Source organism: Triticum dicoccoides, chromosome 7A (genome assembly GCF_002162155.2).
Source record: "Triticum dicoccoides isolate Atlit2015 ecotype Zavitan chromosome 7A, WEW_v2.0, whole genome shotgun sequence".
NCBI classification, from domain to species: domain Eukaryota; kingdom Viridiplantae; phylum Streptophyta; class Magnoliopsida; order Poales; family Poaceae; genus Triticum; species Triticum dicoccoides.
The window spans coordinates 605,748,616-605,757,429 of NC_041392.1; the positions used below are offsets into that span (position 1 = coordinate 605,748,616).

At 44.0% G+C, this 8,814-nt stretch overlaps 1 protein-coding gene across 1 annotated transcript; it reads left to right on the forward strand.

Moving 5' to 3' along the window:
* The first annotated feature begins 2,744 nt into the window (after positions 1 to 2,744).
* Positions 2,745 to 8,362, forward strand: LOC119329308 (ATP-citrate synthase beta chain protein 1-like). Its single transcript, XM_037602323.1, has 17 exons — positions 2,745 to 2,869; positions 3,959 to 4,070; positions 4,161 to 4,263; positions 4,405 to 4,470; positions 4,557 to 4,680; positions 4,929 to 5,063; positions 5,399 to 5,459; positions 5,548 to 5,624; positions 6,005 to 6,160; positions 6,259 to 6,387; positions 6,470 to 6,602; positions 6,704 to 6,831; positions 6,972 to 7,077; positions 7,161 to 7,237; positions 7,336 to 7,406; positions 7,540 to 7,824; positions 7,918 to 8,362. Exons 2-17 carry the CDS (start codon positions 3,971 to 3,973, stop codon positions 7,991 to 7,993), a joined length of 1,827 nt encoding a protein of 608 aa, XP_037458220.1. The 5' UTR covers positions 2,745 to 2,869; positions 3,959 to 3,970; the 3' UTR covers positions 7,994 to 8,362.
* Positions 8,363 to 8,814: the final 452 nt, after the last annotated feature.

An 8,814-nucleotide genomic window follows, 5' to 3' on the forward strand; every position in this document is an offset into this window, starting at 1 on the left:
GCCATAATCCATTGTGGTGAAGCTTCATGGTCTTGTTGGGAGCCTCCAATTCGGTTGTGCAGTGTGTCCCAACCTTGTTTGTAAAGGTCTAGTTGCCGCCTTCAAGTGCACCACTAGTGGAATCACGACACATTGTATTGTGCGAGGGCGTGAGGAGAATACAGTGGCCTTAGTGTCTTCTTGGGGAGCATTGTGCCTCCACGCCGCTCTAACGGAGACGTACTTCCCCCTAAAAGGAAGGAACTTCGGTAACACATCCTCGTCTTCACCGGTTCCACTTGTGATTACTGCTTCCCTTTACTTTGTGCAAGCTTTACTTGTGTTGTATCTTTTGCTTGTTTGTGTTATTATTGTTGCTAGCATCATATATGTTGCTCACCTAGTTGCACATCTAGACAATCGATTTGTTGCTAAGCCTAATTTGTTAAGAAAAGTTAAAAATTGGTAGTTGCCCATTCACCCCCCTCCTCTAGTCAACCATATCGATCCTTTCACCAGTGGCGCTTCTCCATTTGCTAACTTGGCAAAAAGAGGTGACCGATGGAGCACGTTGATGTCATTGCAAGATTCAGGCATCGCAAGATATGAATGCCAAATCCATGTTTCTCGATCGGTAACGGCCTCAAAAATGATAGTGGCATCCCTCCCACGACCCTCGAACTGTCCATGCCATGCTCTTGGGGCAATTTTTCCATTTCCAATGTATGCAATCGACAGACCCTAGCATATCTGAAAACCCACGATCTTTGTTCATCTCCAACAGCCTCTGAGTGTCCTGAGCATTGGGAGCTCTCAAGTACTCTGGACCAAACACTTCTACCACTGTCTTTGCAAACTGTTTGACATAGAAGATAGAAGTGCTCTCTGCCATCGCCAAGTTGTCATCAATGTAGTCTGTCGGAACACCATAGGCCATCATGCGCAATGCGGCAGTGACCTTCTGTTCGGTGCTATGTCCAACCAACCTTGCACAATTCCTCCTCTGCTCGAAGGATCGATCACGCTGCTTCACAGAATTGCAAATATGGATGAACAAGTCTTTAGACATTCTGAACCGGCGTCGGAAGTACCTCTCCGGAAAAACGGGTGGTGAACTGAAATAGTTGTGCATCAACGTCTTGTGCGCCTCCACCCGTTCTATCTGAATGAACGCACGACCATACACGGAACCACCATGCTTCGGCTTCTTCCCCTCGTGCATCGCCACTAGCATAGCAATGTCCTCTTCTTCGTTCAAATCAAATTCCTCATCCGACGAGGAATCGTCCATGAAAGAGGAGTCACACGAGCTCGTCTGCAATGCGGAAAATCACCGTCAAACTAACTCTATAACCCCAACAAATAAATCATGAAGTTTCATCATTTTTTACCTTCAGGAATTTCGTCAAACACCTTGCTTGCGGGATGGACGAAATCGAACGACTGCGGGTTGGCGGAGAAGAAATCGGGAGCTCGGGGCGGCCGGCAGGCGGCTTTGAACGGACGGAAGAACGGACAACACCTCGCGACCGACGGGCGGGAGGAGTGGCGCACCTCCACTAACTCCGGCGGGGGGTCTAGGCTAGGAAGAAGCCTAGCCCATCGCCAGGGAAGGCGTTTTAGGCCGGCCACAGCCGCCGGAGAGGCTTCAATTCGGTGCTGTCCGAAAGTGAATGGAGTCGGGTGGGTGGCAGCTGCTCACGCGGAAGGAAAAGAAACAACAGCTGGGCAATTGGCGGACGGTCGCGTTGTTACATTTCTTATAGGTGGAGATGCAAATTTGCACCGCAAAGTGTTGTAGTTTACGTCTTCAGGAGGCAGAGAATGTAACTTTTTTTCATCTACACTATCTGTTGTTGGAGAGATGTTTTTTGCCCCGAAAATGCAAAAGTTGGGTATTTTTACACATAGTCCCTCCGTTCCATAATGTAGTGCCTATAGATTTTGCCAGTAGTCAAACATTACAAACTTTGACCATATTTATAGAAAAAAATAGATACATCTAGAATACCAAATGTACATCATTGGATACATCGTGAGTTATATTTTCAAAATGTACATGTTTGATATTCTAGATGTAGACAATTTTCTTTATACGCTTGGTCAAAGTTGGCAAAGTTTGACTTTTATAAAAATCTATATGCACTACATTGTGGAATGGAGGGAGTACGTCATCTTCTTTCTATTGGAGATGCTCTAATGTCACGTTTAATTATCCGTACCTGACGGCGTCGGGGGTAGATGGCGCGTGCGGTCCGCCGCCGCTACTTCCCACCTTCCCGCGCGCATAAATCCCTGCGCCCGCCCTGTCTTGCCCCCTCAGCCCCGTCTTCCCCGAGCAGAGGCCCCAAAAAATCAGTTTCCGTCCCGGAGCAATTCCGGCCGCCGCCTCGCCTCGCCTCGAAAGGTTCGCCGCCGCCAACCGTGCTCTGCTCTGCTCACCCACTCCCTCTGGCAAGTCTTGTGCTGTTGCTGCCCTCTGCGGCGTTTGGTCGAACAGCTGGTGGGTCGGGTGTGGGTGTCCTCCGGGCGCCGCAGTGGACGCCGCGGCTGGCGGGATCCCGTGGTGTCTCGCGTTGGATTCGATGGCTGAGTACTCCCACTGATCCAAATACTCATATTTCATACTACTCCTGGACGAAATCTGACTGAAGTATAGATAGATTGCGACGGATTCCCGCAACCATCCATCATTCGAGGTAGTTGCCACAGACCCGGAGGCCCATGTGCGCGCCACCAAACAGCCAACTACCTGCACGCCTACTCCCCATCTGCTTCCCGCCACTATAAATCCTTCTATTCTACCTCTCCTGCCCGGCCGAGCGAGACCCAAATCAATTCTACTCCCGGAGCAATCCCGCCCCCGCCCAGCTCCGCCTCGCCTCGGAAGGTTCGCCCGCCGCTGCCAACCGTGCTCGCTCACACATGAATGCACCCACCCCTACGCACTGCCTCCTCTAGCACTCTGCTCTCTGCGGCGTTTCGTCGAACAGTTGGTGGGTCGGGCCGTGCGGGTGCGCCGCGGATCTGCCGCGCGGCCGGCGGGATCCCGTGGTGTCTCGTGGGGATCTCGCGCCTCGTATCTCAAATTTTGGGTGGGAATGGGTTGCCTGCTTGCTTGCTGCGTTTGATCCGAATTCGACCGAGAAATGCCCCCCTGCGGCGCGAGCTTTGTTTCGTATTTGACGGGTTGCTGCCTTGTCCTGTGTGTTTTGTCGGTTTGGGACTCTCGCGCAGATCCATTTGCTTAGCCCAGGTCCAGGCGTTAAGGTTCTTTTTTAGTTGCCGCTATAAAAATTGATCTTCAGGGATCTTGGTGCAAACGGAGGCTTAGTATACTACTATAGTTTTTACTGTGGATTCGAATCTTCTCTTGGAGGGGCGAACATAATTTAACACGCAGCTAGTTGGGCGATTGTGGAATGAAATGTGCTGGTGCGTCATCTTTGCTTGAGATCCGGGCTTCTTCTCAGGTCTTTCTCAACAACTTTATATCCTATTGGTTTTGAGGATCAGACAACTTGATCCTGATTTAGTCGCCAGAAGTAGTGAACTGAATATGCTGGTGCATCGTGTTTGAGATCTGGTGCAGTGTGCAGATGCCAGCCTCCTTCTATGGTATACTTATAGGGATCAAGCAATTTAATCCTATAGATTCTTGGAGTGTCCTGTTTTGGCAGTATTCACAACAGTGATTTGGCACTAGGTTTTAGGAATCAAATGTCACATGGACCCAGTGCCTGGTCACTTTTGGGTGAATTTGACATGAATATGAACTTTACACCAGGTGTTTATTTTTGTAGTTTTTGTCCAGTTATCATGTTGGATGCTGGGCTTATGCTTGACATATCATATCAACATTTCTTCCATTCTATTCTGGTACTTTGCCGACTAGTAGGGTAGGGGGCTTACGATTTATGCTTTTCTGAATAGTAGCTATTACTGTGGTTATCGTAGCCTAATACCTGTTAATTTTCAGGGGAAGTAAATCATGGCGACAGGTCAAATCTTCTCGAAAACCACCCAAGCGCTATTCTATAATTATAAGCAACTTCCTATCCAGCGGATGCTTGATTTTGACTTCCTCTGTGGTATATATTCTTCCTATCGTCATTGGTTTAAAAGGATTGTTTAGTGTTTCTGTTTTGCTTCTTTCTTACTGAACTTGCACTGCCTGATAGGGAGAGAAACACCTTCTGTTGCTGGAATCATCAACCCTGGTTCTGATGGGTTCCAGAAACTTTTTTTTGGACAAGAAGAAATTGCTATTCCAGTTCATCCTACGTGAGCTCTCTGCTTCCTCATTTATCTTGTTTGATTGAACAAGAGTGTGGTTCTTATTTCAGATGGAGGGATATTACATTAGCAGTTTGCTAGCTCAATATTCGTGCATGAACAATTTATCTATTCATGTATCTTTTGTAGAATTGAAGCTGCTTGCAATGCACACCCAACTGCGGATGTGTTTATCAACTTTGCATCCTTCCGGAGGTTAGTTACAGCATTGATAGTCTGTCTGAGAAAATACTGCATGATCTGGAGCAACTACAATTTCACTGTATTTTCTAAATCTGCAGTGCGGCTGCCTCTTCAATGTCAGCTTTGAAGCAGCCAACTCTCCGAGTTGTAGCCATTATAGCAGAGGGAGTTCCTGAGTCAGACGCAAAGCAGCTAATTAGTTATGCACGTGCTAACAACAAGGTAAGGATTATATTTTACATGGAATTACTGCTTTTAAGTTTGGGTGTGATCACCGGTTTTCATCATAAAGTGCTTAGAGTAAGACAATTTCATATTAATTAGTGAAGGAGTATATCCTTATAGACACATTTGTAAACTAAATGATGGCTTGTGAGCTTGAGAGCATTTGCTTTTTCTGGTAATGCAGGCTGACAGTGGCCTGCATGTTTATTGTTTATTTTTGCTAAGTGATTTAGTGTTATTTGTAGGTCATCATTGGACCTGCAACAGTTGGAGGAGTTCAGGCTGGTGCTTTCAAGATTGGTGATACTGCTGGAACCATTGATAACATAATTCAATGCAAGCTGTACAGGCCCGGATCAGTTGGTTTTGTGTCTAAATCGGTATGCTTCAGTTCGTTGTTAATAAACTTACTTCCTTCGTCACATGTATTTCTGTATGATTCATGTCCATAAATAAAGTAACAGAATAAAAAGAACTGTCCATTGTGTCTGTAAAGACAACTTTTTGTTTACATATGGGGAGCCTTAGAACTTTAGAACAGCATTATGATGCTTCAGCTTTTATCTTTTTATTGGGAAAAATGTGGAGAGCTCCTGACGTTCCCTTTGTTTTCATTCCAGAACTCCACTTCTTTAATTTGACAACTGATAAGTATATATTCTCAGCTGTATATTTTGAATATTCATTACAAACTGAACGGTCATTACTTCAATAGGGTGGCATGTCAAATGAGCTGTACAACACCATTGCAAGAGTGACTGATGGTATTTATGAAGGTACCTTGTTTGTGAATAAATGTAAATGTCACATTCCCTGATTCACATGAATAATGCACCCATGCTAACTTTTTCTTAACACATTCAGGAATTGCAATTGGGGGAGATGTTTTCCCTGGCTCAACTCTTTCAGATCACATTCTGCGTTTTAATAACATACCTCAGGTTTGACACTTAACATCTCTATATAGATAGATAGTGTTAACCTTCTTCCTGTAGTGTATGAATATTCATCATCTTTGTCGCACAAGTGTCCTGCGAATGTTATATTTTTCTTCTCTGGCATGATTGGACACCCACAGGATGTCACTGTTACATGTTCCTTTATCACATCCTTTTTGTCTTCTAATTTTCAGAGGCTACTCCTTTACCATAACTTTGGTGTATCTCTATTGTCTTTGTATCCACTCCCATTTACATTTTTAGGACAAAATGGTTGTTTGGCGCACAAGTATGCTTTCACGATAATTCCATTCCTGCATTATTTGCAACCCAAGTCTGGATTCTGATCACTGGTGTATCAACATCTCATTTGTTGGCTTTAGGTTAAAATGATGGTTGTTCTTGGAGAGCTTGGAGGAAGTGATGAGTATTCGCTCGTCGAAGCCTTGAAACAAGGAAAGGTTCAGAAACCTGTTGTTGCTTGGGTTAGTGGGACATGCGCACGTCTATTCAAATCTGAGGTCCAGTTTGGCCATGCTGTAAGTTGTAAACAAATTGGTGCTCTTTTCTGGTGAGCTGAACAATACAGTCAGTATGCACAGATGTGGTTCATTTATTAATTTTGATATCATAACAGGGTGCAAAGAGCGGTGGTGAGTTGGAATCCGCACAAGCTAAGAATCAGGCACTAAGGGATGCTGGGGCAGTTGTCCCTACTTCATTTGAAGCTCTTGAAAGTGTGATTAAGGAGACATTTGAGAAGCTGGTACATCACGGCTGATGTCTTTTGCAAGTATTTTTTGGGGAATGTTCAGTGGGAACCAATGGGGTTATATATATTTTTGCAGGTTGAGGAAGGAAATATTCCTCCTGTCCCTGAGGTTACACCTCCCCTAATTCCTGAGGATCTTAACACTGCCATTAAAAGTGGGAAGGTCCGAGCTCCCACGCACATTATCTCCACTATCTCTGATGATAGAGGTCAGATTGGTGTCAACATGTTATCCTACATATGCTTGATAATTGTCCTTTGCCCCGCTTTCTCTCCCCGAATACAATAAATGTGCATATGTATGATGCAGGTGAGGAACCTTGCTACGCTGGTGTGCCCATGTCTACAATTATTGAAAGGGGTTATGGAGTTGGTGATGTTATTTCTCTTTTGTGGTTCAAGCGTAGCCTTCCTCGTTATTGTACTCAATTTATTGAGGTAATTTGTGGGTTAAATGTAACATGGATAGTCTATCTTCCCTACAAAAGCTCTAACATGCTGTGATAATTTTGTACCTTTCCCCCTTCTATATCTAGAGTTCACTTGGTCCTAATAAGGTTTCTTCATATGTCTGACAGATATGCGTCATGCTTTGTGCTGATCATGGTCCTTGTGTATCCGGTGCTCACAATTCTATAGTTACTGCTAGGGCTGGAAAGGACCTTGTTTCCAGCTTGGTATCTGGTGAGCTTGTCTAATTGATGCATGCGAACCTGTACCATTATGTACACAACAGTATACTGAGACTTATGGTTGGAATAACACAGGATTGTTGACAATTGGCCCCCGATTTGGTGGTGCAATTGATGACGCCGCTCGGTACTTCAAAGATGCATATGATAGGGTGGGCCATCTTATTTCATATCCCTTTATTTTTTTTATCCAGCTCCGGTTTTCATGTGTTTCTTAGTTGATCTTATAAACTACATCAACTGATTCTAGGGTCTTACGCCTTATGAATTTGTTGAGGGCATGAAAAAGAAGGGAATCCGTGTCCCTGGGATTGGTCACAGGTATAATGCCCCCATGACATCATAATAAACTTGCACCTGAAAATGGATTTGAGACAAGTTGATTGTTTTTAATGTACAACCTCTGAGTTATGTTGTTGTCTTTTCTGAAATTTCACTTGCATGTCTTTATTAGGATCAAAAGCAGAGACAACAGGGACAAGCGAGTGCAGCTTTTACAGAAATATGCTCATGCACACTTCCCTTCAGTCAAGTACATGGAGTACGCTGTTCAGGTTGAGACCTACACCCTGTCAAAGGCCAACAATTTGGTTATGAATGTTGATGGCGCGATCGGTTCTCTTTTCTTGGATCTTCTTTCTGGGAGTGGAATGTTCAGCAAGCAAGAGATTGACGAGATTATAGAGATTGGGTATCTTAATGGACTCTTTGTGCTTGCACGTTCAATTGGCCTAATTGGGTAAGTCTCGCTCTTTTATAATGATGAAATTTAACTATTGCTACCCTAGTTACATTTTTTTAAACATTTCCAATCTGCTTCTTGGATTCACAGGCACACCTTTGACCAGAAGAGGCTCAAGCAACCACTGTACCGTCACCCTTGGGAGGATGTCCTCTACACCAAATGAGGCACCGTATTGGTCTTCCACCTGTGTGTACACCATAAAAATAAAATCGAGCATAGCTACACCAAATGAGTAGAATTCAAAATTCTTACTGTTGATGGAACTAGGCGAGGAGGGATACAAGACCGTTACAGATGAAAGTTTGTTTCATTTTTTCTTCATTCAAGCATGAAAGCATTAGGGCATCAGATATTTGAAAGGATACTTGATAGTTGTTTCATGTTATCATCAATTAAGTGGCTGTCAAATTTAGTTCAGACATTTGGGGAATATTGTAATGGTTGTGATTCTAGTTCCCCATCACAATCTGAAATATCTACATTGTCAATTTTATGGTGATAAAATATGCATGTGTTGCTGCTTCGAGCTCTAGGCGACCGATCGATCCCAAACTTATTGGCATGCCCTCCCCGTCATGGCTACCATATATTAGCTTGAAAAACGATCTTATATTGTGAGACCGAGGGAGTACCATATAATGGTATCCATTTAAAATCTTTTCTGTGTTTGATATGTCTCTTGTGCTGATGCACAGCACCAGTCACTGCCGCTACCAAGCTGCACTAGAAGCATGTGCGTGCTTTACCGCGCCATTTTCTTCTTTGATCGTTGTGTTTATTATATTATATATTGCTCAAATAAGTTATATCTCAATAACATGGTAATATACCGAAAAATGAATTGGTTTGCAGGAAAGCCTGGTTTAGTGATGCGATTTATTTGTTTTAACCTTACGACATGTCTATGTTGAGTTCTGCAGTATATCACAGCTATAGCATGCCTTGGTTGCTCCGATTTTTTGTCCAAAAAGACCACCTGACGAA

What these genes read in the sequence shown, in the direction of transcription:
- LOC119329308 (XM_037602323.1), top strand. Translation starts at nt 3,971, where the DNA reads ATGGCGACAGGTCAAATCTTCTCGAAAACCACCCAAGCGCTATTCTAT. An exon ending in GCTATTCCAGTTCATCCTAC is followed by an intron (nt 4,264 to 4,404) that starts GTGAGCTCTCTG and finishes TATCTTTTGTAG; the next exon opens with AATTGAAGCTGCTTGCAATG. An exon ending in ATGCACGTGCTAACAACAAG is followed by an intron (nt 4,681 to 4,928) that starts GTAAGGATTATA and finishes TGTTATTTGTAG; the next exon opens with GTCATCATTGGACCTGCAAC.